Raw genomic sequence first — 17,244 nt, 5'->3', positions numbered from 1 at the left:
CTAAAAGCCTGCAAGAACATTTTCTCTTTCAGCTTTGCAGCTGGCTCCTAGAGCTGCCTGATAAAGGGCTCTGGTAAATTGTCCTGAAGGACAGCTGGAAAGCAAGGCGCTACAGTCTGAACCCACAATGGAGTTGAGAGATATGTATTTAGTTTAATCATATTAAAATTTAAATGTTAGACTTTAGAGTAGATTTAAAAAAAAAAATAAAATTCAAGTCATTAAAAAAAGTTTTCTGTTCCATTCCCTGGAGCTGGCGGGGTTGCTGAGCTCCTGAAAATGCTGCGGCTCCATCTAGTGGCACTGCAGCCCCTTTGGAATCACTGAGCAGGAAAAACAGTGGGATTTCAATCCCGTATTTTCGTTAAAATGCTTTAGGATTTTAGGATGCTATCGGTTATCACAGTTAGAGTCTCGACTGTCTGGAAGGAAAAATATTTAAATTACACTAGTTTAGAGAGATTCGTATATGAAAGTTCCTCCCGTCTATTTTTCTGCAGCATTTTTCTGAATAATCACAGACTTACGTATGAGTTCCTATTTCTAATAAAAAAAAATTTGTGTGTTTAAAACTATGAAAGTCTTTCTCTCTCTCTCTATATATATATTTATAACCATGTGGTGCTTGTAAAAGTAGCTTTGATCCAAATTTCTTAAACAATTGGCAAATGTTTATTAAGCATCAAAATATTTGCTCTTTCCACTCATCAGCCATCTGTCCATCCCCACATCCACTGACTGCAGAGATCAGGCACATGTTTATACAGACACTAGAACTTATGCTGCTTTCAAATACATTATATCTTAATTGATTTCAGTGTAGCTACTCTCAGCTCTTACTGGTCTGACATGAAAATTTGTGCCTTGTGTATCTATAGAACATATATATAGCCACAAAGTGTGACGAACACATGCTGTAATGTGATCTTAATGTAAACAGGTTGGTTCTTTGGGGTTCTCACCTCATCCAGATGGGAATTGACATTCAGTATTTTACAGCATTACAACTGTGTTTAGTTTTTCAACACATCTTGCTCCTGCCTTTGATCTAATAAAAAAATAAACATTCTTGATTAGATTTGCTCAGCTGCTGTCTGAGCCACGAAACCCAGATTTCATCTTGTGTCCTGAACTCGACTCCCATGCTGATTGTACAAATCTGTTGAATTCAATAAATGTATTTAGCCTTATTAAGATTCAGGAAAGCAAATATTATCCTCCAGTGATGCAGCAGATAACAGGAGTTAATAACAAGTATGTGATAAAGATCACAGGATTCCCTGTAAACAAGATGCTGCATTGCACAGAGAGCATCTTGTCTGCATATGTTTCATAAGTAACCAGGCATCCTCATGGGCTTCTTTAGTTATTTTAGAAAGTTGTGTAAACAGTATTATCTACTTAATGCCCCAAATGATATAATAATTGATATGGAAATGGGGCAAAGCTCAATAGATCGTAATGCAACTCTCCATGGACTCTTGAAGATGATCTGCCCAGATTTTATTTAAATTTTCTTTTCACTTGTATGCAGCCTGTGGTTTGTTAGACATGCTAGGCAGATGTTGGTTGGACAGTTTTTTTTCTTTTTTACCTTTTTTCTCAGAAAAAGTTAAATGTGAATTTATACTTGGATTGTTACCTGTTGTATGTACACTTCAGAGGCGCCAATAGCAATTGGAAAAGTAAGATTATACTGCAAAGCTCTATGTATTGTGTGCTGTTTTTGAAAAAAGTGGATAATAACAGATTAATATATATGGTACTCTGTAATGGAAAGAAATTTCCAGTACTCCGTACTGGAAAGAAATTCCAAGGTTCTAAGAAATTCTTAAAACTGGAAAAAATGTATTTGAAAATATTTTTTTGTTCCTTCTTCTGGAAAATTATACTGAAGTCTGGAGGTTTTTAATATATTCTAAAAATCTCTTAGGCAAGACATTTGCTTTTTTATTTTTGTAAAGTAGTGGTTAAAATATTTGTGCTACTCAACCACTTATTAGTTCTTCAAATACATTAATTAGTCAGACTAGCTGAAATGCTTTCTCTCCCACAGACATCTCAGGCAGTTTTCTCAGGTGTGTGACACCAGGTCCAATTGAAGCTGGGCTGTGGTTGTTCATGCAAGGTGTACTTCAGAACACACAACTGAGACAGAGCTCTTTTTGCAAAGCTGGGATGCCAGCGGTGCTTCAGGATTTCTCCAGGCAGTCAATGTGGTCTACAGACCACTGGATTAGCCTTTGGGAAAAACTGCTTCTCTTATTTGTACCACAATTCCCCCAGCTGTAAAGTGGGGAAAATTATATGCTGGAATGCACTGCTATAATAGAAGTAAAATATAGCTTTATAGAAGAGGACAAAGTAATATTGATTCTCAAAAGAAATCTGTGATTTGATTAGGCTTGATCAAGGTCACTCAGTGGGCTTGTGACACTGTCAAGAGCAGAGCTTGGGTCTCTAGACCTTCAGCTGGAGCCTTCCAGGTACAGAAAATGGCTGGTGAAGGTTCACAATGCACACAGGACAAATGCTAGAAACTGCTCCTTTCCGTTCATTTCGTTAAACTGAATAAATATTTTGTAAAAAGGACACATGGTTTTGGGAGACGGGGAAAGGATGAAATGGATTTATTTATAAAACAGGATTTAATCATTCAAATACTGTACAGCAGTGAAGAATGCAAGTAAAATGGCTGTTGGGAAGCAGGAACCACCTGCTCAGTTAATTTGTGTCATGCTCTTGCACATGTGGCAGTGCCAGGGTTTCCTTCTTCCAGAATAGTTTCACTGATGCAGTCCTGGTCCCTTCTGCTGGCCTGGCACCTGGAGGGGTGGGATGTGCACTCTGGGGACAGCACGTGAACCCCTTGGAGACTGCAGCAGGATTTCAGCCCTTGTCTCACCAGTGGCTTCTCAGCAGGAAGTTTACCAAGAGATAAGCAAGACAGGTAGATATGGGTGAAAATGGTAGTTATTTCTCTTTTGAGCCATCCTCAAAATGTTATTCAGAGGAGAACTGAGATGAGGTAGCAGGTTTAGAGCACCCATTCCATTGTTATACATCCTGTGAAAAAGCTAGGACAGTACAGCAACACTGCTGCAAAGGTAATGTGGGAAAACACTAACCTTGTCTGACTGCCTGCAGGAAATCTGTCCTACCTCACTACACATTTTTGACTGTGGAAGATAGTAATTTATCTTATCATACAGGCAGAGGGATCCTGGTCCTGTCCTTACCAGTAGAAGACAGGTGGGTCAGTATGGGAGCAGGAATGTCATTGCCTTTTAGTTTAATAGCCTGTAACTTCTGAATACTCACTCTGCTGTAAACGTGAAGTAAAAAAGAGTATGCAGAAGTTGACTCTTGAATTGTGTGTAAAAGGAAGCAGAATTCTTTTGGCAGTTTCAACCACTCTCTGAGAGCTTACAGCTAAGAAATTGGAACTGGCTGACTGCCTGTGGGGCTGATCAGCCAGCATGGTCTTACTACAGTAGTAGTGTAGTATAATTTTGGAACTTCTCTAGTTTAAAAGGAAAGTAACACCTGATTCTAAAATAAGACTGCACTGGTAAAGAAACTGCAAGCCACAAAAGGCACACTGGTTTGGGAACTCAATACCTCTAAATTCTCTTCTGCCTCAAGATATCCTTGAGAAATGAAATAGGCTTGTATAAATCAAAATTGCCTCTGTCCCAATGCACATGTCCAAGTTAAATGCTGGAGTTAACTTATTTGGTCAAGTTTCACAGCTGCCCTGTTCTATGGGTACTGAAAACCTGAATGAGGAAACTTTATGGGGAAGCACTGTGTGAGGAAATAGAGGCACAGAGATTAAATTACATCCTCTAAGAAGGTGTTACCTTTGATCCGTTTTAACTGTCCTGCAATGTTACATGTTGTGGGAAGATTAGTCCTTAAATCTCTTAATTAATTACTCTTAATTCTATTACTTCTGGTATAACTAGAATAAATAGTAATTGTCAAATAACAAATAATCCATGTATTTTGTGTTTAATGCCTAGCTGTTAATAGCTACTTAAAATATTAACTTTCTACCCTAGACAGTCCTATTATTTTGCTTTTTTTTCACGACATCCTTCTTGTAACAATGCACAACAAAATTTTTCAGCTTCAGTGCCCTTCCAATTAGTCTTTCATGTCTCTGGGAGGTAAATTAATATAGCTATTCCTAATTTATAGACAGTGTCATTGTGGTGCAGGTAGTATCTGTAATGGGAGTACAGACCTGAAAGTACTCAGTGGACTATGTTCAGCAGAGAATAATGATCCATGCCAGATAATGACATGCTAATTACAATATTTATGAGAATTAATTTACCAGATTGTTAAAATAAGTGTATGGGAGAGACCTTGGAGTTGAGGGAAAACACAGAGGCAGGAAAACAAACAAGAATATGCCTTCAATGCAGAAAGTTATAAAGTTGTGTTAGTTACAAGTGGCAAATGAAGTATATTCCCTCATCTCTGATAGAACGATCATCTCTTGTATCTTTTTCTCCTACCAAAGTTACTTGTAAACCTTCCTGCCCACAGCAGCTGAATTCAGTGGGAAGAGGACCAATCTCACGATTATCAGAAATGGCAAAGTGCCATTTGACCAAGCCCCAGCTGGAGGAGTAAAAAACTGCATCCAGTGTCTGAAGACGCACCCTTTAGATTGTGTCTACTGACAAGATATTTTTCTTCTTAAAAGGAAGTAGTTTCCACATGTGCAAGTAATGCCTCTGATTCTGCACATTCTTAAGTGCTTTATTAATTGTATTTTCTTTGCATTTTCACACAAAATAAGCTATGTTCAAAATAAGCGAATCATAAATTATTATTTTCTTGCAAATTTCCTTCAAAAAAACCTAAAGGCGCTCCTCAGGTAATCCTTATATCTGTAGAGTAGATATAATATATTCCAACATAGATGTTAACGTCCCTTTTGAACAGAGAAAATATTTAATTTAATTTTTTTCTATTAATACAATGTTATGTAAACCAAACAGGTAATTTCCAGTTCTCCCTCCTTCAAGAGTTTGCTCTTTCATTAAATGATCCTTGTGTTCACTGTATGTACTCCCGAACAGCAAGTTCTTTCAGGGTGAAAACCCGTATGGGATCTTTCTTTGTCTTCCATTCTTCCAGCTTTTCCTGCAGAGACAGAAAATCCTTGCCAAGTTCATATGCCAGGGTGATCATTGTTTCTAGCAGTGGAATATAATACCTGTGGCTGGTACGCGCACTGAGGAGTGACAAAGCTTTTTCCCCATATTCAAAGGCACTTGCTGGGTTTTCCAGGTCCTTGTGGCACACCACAATGGCACAGAGAGTGGGGACAATTGAGACAGGGTTGCCTCTCGTCAGCCTTTCCTGTAGCCCAATGACATCTAAAAGAATTTCCAAAGCTTTGGTGTACTGGCCACCCCGCAGGCAACTGTATGCTTCCTGAAGCTCTGGCCTTGTTAAAAAGTCAATAAACTTTTTTGATCTTCTGATGTATTTCATAGAATATAGAAGTCTCAGGTAGTCCTTGAAGGCTAATTTTCTTTCATTGATTATTTCTTCTGTGAAGTTCCCTGTTAGGGTTTTTTTGGGAAAGGTCACATCTTCCATTTCTTCACTGAATTCCTCCAGCAGATTTCTGTGCAGTTTCTCAAAATCTGAGTAACGCCGTTCGATTACAGACTTGTTGCTGTCAAAACTCCCTGTTTGCAAAATGATGATTTTATACATCTAAACACAATTAAAGAGAAAAAATAAGCATGAGAAGGACCATTCCAGCCCCAGTGCACTCAGATTTTGTCTGGTACTACTTTGGAAAGACTGTGGTTGTACAGTCCTCCAGCTGAAACACTCCTGCACCACTTTTCTGTGTGTAATCTTGTGTACTTCTATGGCAGTGCTGTAAACCAGCTCCTCTCTGGGATTATGGTGCATGCTCAGAAAGATCTGCAGCCTTCAAATTAAAAATTCCCACTTCCTGCTGCTCTGTACTTTTGTCACCAGATTTAGGCTTAGCACATAAATGAGTTGTACATAAACAGTGCACTAACAGATCCCATCCTGCAAGGTGCTGGGAAAGCAAACTGGCAGCAGACTGAAGCACATAAAAACACTTACAAACCATTTCTGTAGCTGTACTTTGTTTATAACAGCCATGGCTGCTGCAATTAATCATCTTCAGTGAACTGAATGGATTTCCCAGACTTAATATTGAGTGTAATCTATTTTACATTGGTCACAATATTCAGAAACGTTCTTTGTATAAGACATTCCTAGGGATTTGGGGGTGTTAGTAATGCTGTGAAAGAAGAGGGAGTATTTGGCAAGATATTTGGTGTGTGCAAAAGTAAGATGGAGCAACTCCAAATCCTTTTCCCCCTCTAAATCATTGTCCTGTGTTCAAACTTACTCCACATTTAAATACTATGAAAAAGTGACATTTCTACAACAATCTGTTTGCTATTCAAAACCCTTCACTAGCAGCTAACAGCTGTGCTGCCCTACATTAACAGTACTCAAGAGCATGTCCTCCTCAGCTCTTCACTAGCCTCAAAAAGACTATAATAAATGTGATATTAGGTAAATAACTGCAAACCAAAATGATTTGCTCTGTGTATTACAAATAATCTCTTGTGGTTCTGATCCAAGCACAGCGATGCTAAGGAAGGGCCAAATCCCTAGTGTGTGTAAAGCATGGAAGCTCCAAGGAGGTCATTAACTGTGTCACCAAACACCAGCTAATGACACGGACTGCCGACCTTCTGGATGATGACCATGTTCACATTCAGCTTCACTTTGTTCCCATTGATTTACACAGGAGCTGGAGGGGTTTTATTCATACCAGTTACTTTCTTTGCTGCTGTTGAAGGGTGCAAATCAGTACTTGCACTATGCCTGTCTGATTCCCTTCCTTGTTTTTCCTTAAAGAGAAATTCTCTCTTTTAATCTTCATAAATGATCTTTACAGGCACTTCTTGAAAGCTTCCTAAATTTGAGCTGACTTCTCTGATCTCTTTTCATTTGTAAGCACTGTGACATTTTCCTATACTTTGTCCTGCTCCCTGCTGAAAAGTGTATATATGCCTGATGCATTCTAAAACTATCATAAGAGCAATTTTTTTAAGCTATCATTTTATCAAGGGCAGCTAAGTGAATAATTTACAAATACTTGCTCTTTTTGTTTGTGGAGCACGAAAAAGGTAAGAAATAGCATTTAATTAGACTGTCATTCAAATTGGCTCAATTTTATTATAATGTAAATCTTTTTGCCTAGACATGCAACTTATGACTAAGTTTAATTGCACATATGCTGAAGGATACTCTTGCTCTCACACAGTTGCAAAACCAATTTTTAGCTCTTCATCAAGCTGGATTCTCAGGTGTGAATGCAAGAAAAGCAGCAAGTAGGAGTGTACAGCATGCAATGAGACCTTAGGACAGTCTCCAAAATATTTACCTGCTTCAAATTCTACCAAACTGGATCCCCCAGTATCAGCAATGCTGATTCTTGGCATTTTTCATCTACAGATCTCACAGACTGTAGCAAACAAGGAAATCATCCCTATCTGAATTTCACGGGAGTACTAAAAGGGACTCACTCTTGATCAGTCCTTCTGAGGGCCAGGAGCAGAATCAGAAATAAAAGCTAAGTGTCAGTACTGGGAATAAAGATACAAAAATCCAACCTACTTGGTTGTTCCCACTCCTCATACTAATGTTTTCATCTTAAAAATATGACAGAAATATGCCACCTCAGGGAGCTCCAAGTAGGGAAGAGGAACAATCCCAAGCGATCTAGCTGGAGGATGTCTTAGACTTTGTCAACATCAAAGAATTTTGCACTTGTGCTCAGAGAAACCTCTGATGTGGAAGTCATACAAATGCACTGCAGCTGCTACAGCTGGCTAGCTCAGTGGAAGTATAAATATACAGATATTTTTGTATTTGTGTGAGTTTCCTTAATGTTGACAAAGCTCTGGCTTTTAAGGATACTCAGGATACTAATTTATTTGATATCACTTTTCCACTGCAGGAGATTTTGTGCAGTGACTGTCAGAGGGTTTTTTGAGAGGCAGATTCCACCAGCCAGGCCCATGCAATCAGTGAGAACAGGTTCTACTCAGTGTGATCACGGCTTGTAAAACTTGGCCCTCAGTAAGGCTTTCATGTAGGGAGGCCTGCTGTGTGCTCTGCAGACCCCTGTAGAGTGAATAAAAATTAATCACCTCCTTACATATTCATTTCTTAGCTTACCACGTATTTAGATAAGTGGTGCTCCACAATTCTGGTTGATGGGATTTCAAAAAGGAGTTTGACTTGTTTGCACTGGCGTTTTTCATTCCTCCAGTATTCCTGAAGCTCCTTTGTGGTCATTGAAGAGTTGGGACTTAGGGTCACACTGGAATCTAAAACCAATATATTTAGTATTTCAGATTATATTCTTTGCATTTGGAAAGAAAACTCCTATGCATTATTTGTGAAAGAACAGCCTAGATTTTCTGTTGCTGTAACAGCAAGACCTAAAAATTGATAAGTGATTTCACTGGTAATAAAGACAGGAGCAGATGCTTTGAGGAAAGCTATTAGGGTCTGAAATTTTGAAAGAGCACATATCATCTGCATAATACAAAATTGTGGAAAAAATACTGCCAAGAAATATTGTATGTCAAGGTTGTAACCTAAGGCAAAATCTGAGCAGGAGATTTGCTTCACCATCCCAGAAGTAGCCCTAAGAAGCACTGACTGAGTCTTTTGAGTCAGACGTTTCTCCAGGCTTCTTTGTTGCTAAATGGAGGAGATAATACAATGCAGCTGCAAATTCAGACATATATTAAAAAACTGACCCTATTCAAATACGGGGTTTGTGCAGTAATAGGAGAAAGCTGAGAAAACATGAATATCCTAACCTCAAAGTTGGATAACCAGCTCAACCAAAGGAGGAATTCTCATACCCTCTCTTTTTTTTGTAGCTGAACTGATGGCACAATTCAGCTACAAATATTTTATATCCCTCCCTCCTTTCTCCTCTCTCTCTTCCCACAGTCACATACACACACACACATATATATGTGCACATATAAAAACATGGGACAGCTGGTTGAAGAGTTTGCTTACAGGAGAATTTGGTGTAGCATTTCCAAAAGGCGATTTCTGTCTTTGAAACGTGCTGACAATAGATTTCATCAGGTGGCACATAGGCTAGTAAAGTGGGTAAGAGAAATGGAATGTTTGTGTTTCAGTGGGCACACCAGTCCCAGTTTCTAATCAAGGATGTCTTTGTCAAGGCAGTCAGCTGAAGTCAGTCTGCAGGGTAACTAACATTCTGACAATGGAGGTGAAGGAGCACAAATGAAGGGCAGGAGAACAGCTTGATGCAGAAATAGACTTGTAAAAGCACTGCAGTACTGTTTCAGTGGCCCCTCCTTTTACATGGTCTTAATCATTTGACCATGCAGTTTCAATTACCAAGGCCTTGGGGCTTTGGCTCAATCCCTGTAAAGCATCTATTTCCTAGGAGAGGTGGTTTTTATGACATCCTTCCAGGCTTAAAATCTTGATGAGATTATACATATTTTGGATTATACACAACATTTTATTTAATAACAGATGAGAGCAATCTTAGGCATAGTAAATGTTCAGTGCTGCCTCTTTAAAAGCATGTGAGAGCTGCCTGCTTGAGATTAGCTTCAATTTGGTGTCCTTGCTTATACTGCCAACAAGTTTGGATTTTGTGATGCACAGAAAGGGCACTCCCAAGACAGGCCCACTGATGATCACTGCTTTCATTCCTGCTGTGTAAATTAAATCTGCCAATACATTTTAGGCACAAGGCAATTGAAAGGAAAACTCTGTGTGTGTACATACACACCAGGATGAGCATTGGTTTCAGTATTGCTACATTATTACTACAAATGTAATCAAGGCTTATTTTCAGTGGAGAATGGCAGTACAACCTTTGAACTACTGCTGCAATACATAAGCAAAGTTTTTTATACAAAAGATTAATGGCAAAACCAGCTAGATGAAAAATAAGGATAGCATTAACCTTGCACGTCATCTTTTTCTGGGTTTTCTTTTCTCACTTGACATGAAATTTCAGCTTTGGGTTGATTTTCTTCTTCATCAGATGGACTTGTGGTAGAAGATGTAGTAATTCTGCTTACAGCTTCCAACAGTTCCCTTTCTGCTGTGCAGTCTGAATCTTGGTCCATTGCTTGCTATCACTGAAAGATTACAAAACCCATGACATTTGTTAGCACCATGCCTTTAGGGGATCCAGTTTCGTAATTTTTATTACTTAGTTGTTGTTCTCTGTAAACTTGTATCAGTGCAATTGTAGCTTCATAAAAACTAAAGTAATAAATAGAAATATCTTCACAGTGCAGAACCATCCCTATTACTGTTACCACTGAAAGTGTTAGGATGCTTGATTCTAAGCTGCCAGCAAAACAAGAAAACCATAAGGAGTTACGCTGAATAAGATTAGATGGGGAACTAATTTCTTACCTATGAGAATTTTGTCATGAACTTCAGTTGGGCAGATTTCTTCCTCCTTGTATTTTGCCCTCAAGCTTGCAAGTATGAGTTCAGATCAACTAAAATCTCGGAGATAATTAGTATAACCAGCAGCCTGGTTCTCTTACACTGCTGAGATTTACTGTTCTCAAGACTCAAAAACTTCTTGTTTGCTCTTAATCACAACCTGTACAGCATAATAAGGTAATACCTAAAATAGTATAGAGTTTTTATCATATTTCACAGTCTTAGGTTCCCTCCAGAGACTTATCTCGGTACTGTGAAAACAAAACAATTGAATTTGACAATGGCTTGGTGGAAGATCTGAATTTTCTAATTTTTGTACAGAATTTATTTTCCTTGTTCTTTCACCCTACATACTGTGCTATATTAGATATGTATCCCTGTTCTGCTAGGATCACTATTTTACCGTGTATTGACAAAATGCTTAACACAATATACTCCTACTCCATAGATCAGGCTGGCCATTCTGCTGCCTAAATGCCTCCACATTTAAGGATGGTTTTTGTTTTGTTCTGTTGTTTCTTTTAAAATAAACAAACCCTACCTGTTACACCATTGTGTTATATGAGCGGTTGAAAAAGTTCTAAGAGTATCCTAACATCTTTTCCAAGGTGCTGTGTTCACTTAGCATAAGTGTTGCTCACAGTTCAGCCAATGAGAGAAAATCAAGTTATAAACAATATAGTTTTACAAAACGTCCTGCTAAAATAATGGCCAAGCAGTGGTTACTAGGCTATGGGAGGGTTTAGGACAGGGCTGTTGCCACATATCATTTTGCCTCCACTTGTCTACCACACAGTTATGCAATGCTGGATACAGAGGTGAGGAAACTCCTTCAGCAGACTTACTGATTTCTGGCAAGCTGCAAGGCTATAAAAAAGAAAAGAAATTACTTTCCTCACTGGACACAATGAAAGTGCAAACCACTTGCCTCTAACAGAACCCCTTCCTTTGCCTGGCTTGCATAAGCAAGTACACAAATATTGTCATCCTGCTTAATGAAAGCATCATGGAAACCCTTATTTTTGGACTTCAGACTTGGAGTGAAAGTTCTTCCTGTTCTTCAGTCCTCCTTATGATCTGCTTTTTGAACATGAAGAGTAGCCACTTATTGTTTAACTGCTCAGTCTTTTGAAAATCACAACAGTTTACCTCAAGAGCATACACTGTACAATAAATGAGGAATCTGAAAATGGCCAAACAAATTTAAGTGACTTTGTCTTGGTTATAAGTTGGGATAACTTTATAAGAAAAATTGTATTTACAGTGAAAAAAATCTTTATATGTGCATAGTTTCATATTAATAAATATACATATATGAGTGCATATGTATATACATATATGTATATTAATACTATTTTAAAACACGGTTTATCAGAGATGTATAACACACTGGTAAACAGAACACAGAAGTGAATGTTATACACAAGTCTTCCTGCCTTGAATATATATACCTTGAATACTAACTGCACTTTATATAAGCAGTTTTATTTTCACAGCTAAAAATCATCACAAGCTCTTTTAACTAAGCCACTACTTTTTTTCCACAGTAAAGAAAAAAAAATAGAAAAAAGAAAAAAAAAAGGCAAAACAAGAGAAAACCCCAGCACCAAATGGCACAAGTTTATCTTGAGCAGACACCCATCCGGTTCCGTTTCAGGCTCAGCGCTGCTCCAGCTCCTCCACTGAGGTTTCAGTACTCCAGACCCCCAAGCGCTCTCAGCACTCACCTGCAGATCGCTCAGTCCTTTCGCTTGTGGCTCAGGTGAGCTCCGCGCCAAGCCGCGCACAGCCAGCCTCGCCTTTCCAAAACGCAGGAAAAAGATGTCTGTGCCTTCCTCCAGCAGGCACATTGTGTGTGTCACAAAAAGGAAGGAAGAAGCCTCGATTAAATCAGACTTCCCCGTCCCATTGGCTGCTGGCGCAGCTCCGGTCTCTGCCTCCCCCAGCCCGGTGCCGCCCCGGCCGGCCGGGCAGAGCTGCTCCGGTGCCTCCGGGACCCCCGGCCAGCTCCCCTGGGCACAGCACAGACCTCAGAGCCACCAACACCATCAGTGCAAACTTCTCTGCATCGCTTGCTGAAGCAAAAAAAATCCACTTTTAGCAAAAGGGAGATTAGGGGGGAAAAAAGAGCCAAATATGTAAAATGTACTTATGTGGAAAAATAATGCCTTTTGGGATGTCCTGAAAAGAGTGGCTTAACATCCAGATCAGGTAAGAAAATGCAGATGGTATCACAACAAACAGCCTTGCTCTGTGTAAACTTGCACTTCTGACTGAAATCTCGATTCTGCACAGTGCGGAACATATGATTAATTTCAAATGCCTACTCAATTAAAATTCAAATAGGAGCGTTATCACATCTGGCATGATTACTAAATTTGAGATGGGCTTACGAGTGTGCCTAAAATTAATCCTATATGTGCTTACATTCATTGTTGAACTGAGGACAAAATGAAGAAGAATGATGTATTAATCCACATGTCCTTTGGCCCAGATATGCCCTTTTGGAGCTCACTTTGGTTTGGAAATTTCCTTTAAACCATCAGGATAGCTATTTCTGGGGTAAATAATATGGACACTATCTTTTTTTAGTAATGTAAGTTTCCCCTTTGCCAAAGTTCAGTCACTGAAAAACCAAGCAATTTTAATGCGGTACAAATGTGGGAGGCAAACATCCAAAGGACCACATGGATCCTGCCCCACACATTCCTTTAGAACAAACAATTTAAAATAATGTAAAACCAGGGCCATAAACTGGTAATGCTTCTCTTCTGCTTTATTTGCAGCATAAAACAATGCCAACTTTAACTTGGACTTGGTCTAAATGTAGGAGTTTTGCCAAAATAGCTGTCAGAATGATGAAAAATCTCTTGCATGCAGCTACAGCCACCCTGGCAAAAGCCCTGGAGTAGATGCCGTTATATTGGCAGAGTCCTTCGGCCACTTTAGCAAATTCCATGAGAACAGTGATTTAAGTTACACCAGAACAGAAATCTGTGCTTGCCAATTCAGCTCTAAGGTGTAACTATACCAGCCAATGCTTTTAAGTGCAAACAAGGCATGGGTTTCTGGCTCCACTCTCAGTCCTTTAAAGTTAGATTTATGGGTTTGGTTACAATTGTGAGCAAAACCCAAGAGGGATTTCAGTGTATTTCACTCATGCTGACAGTTTACAGATGTATCTAAACTTTGAATTCTGAATCTGTTAATTTACGTGTGCCAAAAAGCAATGTATTATTTTGTGATGCTTAGTACTATTGTCCTGCTTGATAGAGCTAAGAGGAAAGGAAAATGCACATTTTTCAGTATATGAAGTGCGACCTCTACTTTCAATTATTTCCGAGTAAGTTAGTTCTAGTACAACTAACCTGGATGATTAAAAGGAATGAAATGTGTTATTACATTTACAAATCAAGGGTGTTCCACAAGAATTCTGCCTGCCTCAGTAGAGTCAGCTATTATGGTCACAGCTGGTTCCTGAGGGTGTTCCTCATGCCCAGAAGCTGTGACATCCACAGCAGGTTTGGCAGGCTGCTGCTCCCCATCCTGCTCTCAGGAGCTCAGCTTTGGTCCAAACAGCGCCTCACCCTTCCCTGGGACGCAGAGTTGTTAGTCTAGCAGCATTTTATTTTCTAAATGTCTAGTTGATTAGCACATGCAAAACCCACTGCAGCACACAATGTTGTTTTCTAGCAGAATGCATGACTAATATATCTTTTTTATATTCTCAGCTTCACTTCCAACAATCAAATATTATGTAAAGGTTTAGCAGTCTAAAAGAAAATTTTCACAATGGCAGCAAAGCATTCTGAGAGATGGGCAAGTGTACTTACACCATCAATTTACCTTAATACTCATAAAACTGTGGTAAATTTTAATGGAAAAGAATTTTCTGTCATTGTCAGGGATGGAAAAGAGATCCTGATGCAGTGTCTCACTCAGAGTTTGCATTCTTTCAAAACACTGATTTTGTCAGATGTAAAGAGTATGGTATTAAAATGCACCTACCAAGGGATATGGGAAAAGTGTGCTCTGCAACAATGCAGGAGTGAGGCAAGGTTAAAATCATAACAGTGCAGTGCACAAAAGGTGGTTGTCATATGAGTTATGTCCTCTGTACTGATTTAAAATGAAATTAGTCATTTTAAGAAGAATAACTTGAAAGTTTATGGCCAAAACTTGGTAACCAGCAACAGGATGAGCCAGCATTATGATGCCATGTCAAGGATGCCTGCCATTATTCAAATACTGTGTGTTTTTGATAGCTGAAGAACCAAAAGGGACTGCTGCCACAGTGTCAAACATTCTGCCTTGATTTATATCCTGATCTGGGCACTGCCCATTTTCCCAATCAGATAGATTACACAAACCTTGACAGGTACAATATTTAACCAGAGACTATGAAGGTGGGATCAGCTGGAAAACTTGGGAGCTAAACCAATGGCATATATGAACTGCAGTTTTCTGGCAGATTTTATTGCTATTTTATCACAGGCGGAGCAAGGTCTTAGTCTTGTTAAAGAATGTGGCTGTCATATATCTATTACAAAATGCTCTTCAGCTTCTGTCCTAAGAAGTGCAGCTTCAGGCAACCTCATAGTCTGTGCTGCTTTCCATTTCAAGCCCCAAACTATTTAGCTAAACATTATTTATTTTACTAAATCATTCATTAGAACAGTAGATAATGACAAAACCCCCCAAAACAAACAAGAGGAGACAGAAATATCTGACATATTTATCCAAGTCCCTTTTTATCACATAACTATTTTTCAGAAAGTGCAGTTATATTGCCTTTGATGTTTCTACAAGAACCTCTCCTTTCTATTTTTTTAATGCAGCTGGATAAATACCAACCATTTCCATGTTTGAAATAGCAGAAAAAAATCAGCTGTTTTGATGAACATTCTGCTGTGAATATTGGGGTAATGCTGTGATAAATGAATATCATACTCCTATCCTGGCACAGCACAAAATTCTGTTCCATGTTATGCTATAATATTTAATCATACAGTGTTGTGTCATTTGAAAGTGGAATTTGTTTACCATACTTCATTATTACAAAACATGTCCCTCTTAACAAGAGTGTGGTTTAAAGAAATCATTCGCTGTTTAATGGCAAATGTCTTGTGCTGGTGTTACTGACAGAGTTTTCAACATAAAAGAGACATAACAGGCCCATTTTACACTGCCAAAGTCCTGTTATCACTTTTCAACTCCTTTATACTTCTAAAGGAGTATGAAGGACCTTTAGAGTAAACACCAGTCTTGGCCTGCCTTTCATCTGTGGTCTGTCAGTGACAAGGAGCTGTGTGCAAGCCCAGTGGGTCAATGGGATATTAACTTGGGTTAAATGTCACAAGCACTGTTCTGTCTGCACAATGACAGGCTTTTAAATAGCCCATGTTGGTAATTTTTCCTGCTGCATTCATGGAGGGTTAAGTGCATAATTACATGGAATACAGAATATTTTTAAATATTTGGTTGTGAGTTATTAGGAACACTACATGCAGTCATTCCTATCAAGTGGTTTGGTATTTTATGCTCCTAATGTGTCTGTCCCCTCTTCTACTCACATATAGTTATGGTGTACTTTGGCTAATACCTCAAGTCATGTTGCACAAGTGATTTATTTATACCCCAAATGTAAACATAATGAAATTTGGGCTAACAGGAGTTATAGCAGACATGTTAAAGCAGTTTGCAGTAGCATAAAAGGCAGCTCCAGAAGCGGAGGCTGCAGCAGCTGTGTAGAGATAGCCACCTTGAGGATCAGCAGAGCATGACTTGGGGTTACTGTGTACTCTTCTGCAAAATGAGGAAATGTAAGCCATAAATCTCAGTATATTTTCAATGCTATTTATTGCTTAAAAATTAAATGAGACTTTGAAATGCAATTTTGCTTTTAAGAGACTAGGTGGAATGATTAGTGTGAGCATTCATTCCATAGTAGATGGAATCTCATTGTTTCCTCAGGATTTTCCAAAAAACTCCTGCTGGTGTCCGTGTCCTTTCCATCTTGCACATACCCACACAAATAAAACCCCGTGTCCTGCCTTCCCACCTTCCTAGCAAAAGCCTTGGTAGTGACTGACATTGGAAATGGGCACTCCAGAGCTTGGAAATGGGCACTCCAGCCCTGATTTGGGGCTGCACTGGATCTGCTCACTGACTGTCTCTGGATTCTGGAGGGCTAGAGGGAGCAGGATTAACTGGAACAGCCTGTACTTTAGCTAATGTCCAACTGCATGTGTTACTAAATTATGTAAAAACATACATTAAAAGAATGCCACAGATGCTAAGAAATCAAGTGTTTAATTTGTATGCCAATATTATTGTAACCTCCTGAGGTACAGAATCAAATGCTGTATCATGAAAAGATGCTTCTTGGTAGGAAGTCCATTTTTAAAAGCGTAACATTTCGGAAATATTTTTAAAAGGAGATTTAAAGCACCAGTTTAGAATATTACATGAATAAAAAGAAATCTCCCCTAAAATAAACGTTGTTTTTTGGAAATGCTGACTGTGTGAATACAGTCTTTAAACGTCACTGTCCTGTTGAGCAGCTCCCCTCTATTGCAGAGTTCATTCTCTCACTCACAGTTTAAGCAGAGCTCACTATCTATGACCAGTGATGCTAAGTGTACAAAGCAGGGCAGCCTTCCGATGACAGGCACAATCCAAAGCAGGTCG

General features: G+C 39.0%; 1 protein-coding gene across 1 annotated transcript; it reads right to left on the bottom strand.

The window, feature by feature from the left end:
• Nucleotides 1–4,752: 4,752 nt before the first annotated feature.
• Nucleotides 4,753–12,516, bottom strand: SNX20 (sorting nexin 20). The gene is made up of 4 exons (XM_085071881.1): nucleotides 12,282–12,516; nucleotides 10,058–10,235; nucleotides 8,266–8,417; nucleotides 4,753–5,742 (listed from the first exon to the last, which is right to left on the bottom strand). The coding sequence occupies exons 2-4, from the start codon at nucleotides 10,221–10,223 to the stop codon at nucleotides 5,074–5,076; spliced, it is 987 nt and encodes a 328-aa protein (XP_084928007.1). The 5' UTR covers nucleotides 10,224–10,235; nucleotides 12,282–12,516; the 3' UTR covers nucleotides 4,753–5,073.
• Nucleotides 12,517–17,244: the final 4,728 nt, after the last annotated feature.

The sequence above is a fragment of the Lichenostomus cassidix genome, chromosome 11 (assembly GCF_008360975.1).
Source record: "Lichenostomus cassidix isolate B80296 chromosome 11, HeHo_3.0, whole genome shotgun sequence".
Lineage (NCBI taxonomy): Eukaryota > Metazoa > Chordata > Aves > Passeriformes > Meliphagidae > Lichenostomus > Lichenostomus cassidix.
This window is presented reverse-complemented; position numbering and strand designations above follow the sequence as displayed.

What these genes read in the sequence shown, in the direction of transcription:
- SNX20 (XM_085071881.1), bottom strand. Translation starts at nt 10,223, where the DNA reads ATGGACCAAGATTCAGACTGCACAGCAGAAAGGGAACTGTTGGAAGCT. An exon ending in AGAAAAAGATGACGTGCAAG is followed by an intron (nt 8,418 to 10,057) that starts GTTAATGCTATC and finishes TATTGGTTTTAG; the next exon opens with ATTCCAGTGTGACCCTAAGT. An exon ending in ACCACTTATCTAAATACGTG is followed by an intron (nt 5,743 to 8,265) that starts GTAAGCTAAGAA and finishes AATTGTGTTTAG; the next exon opens with ATGTATAAAATCATCATTTT.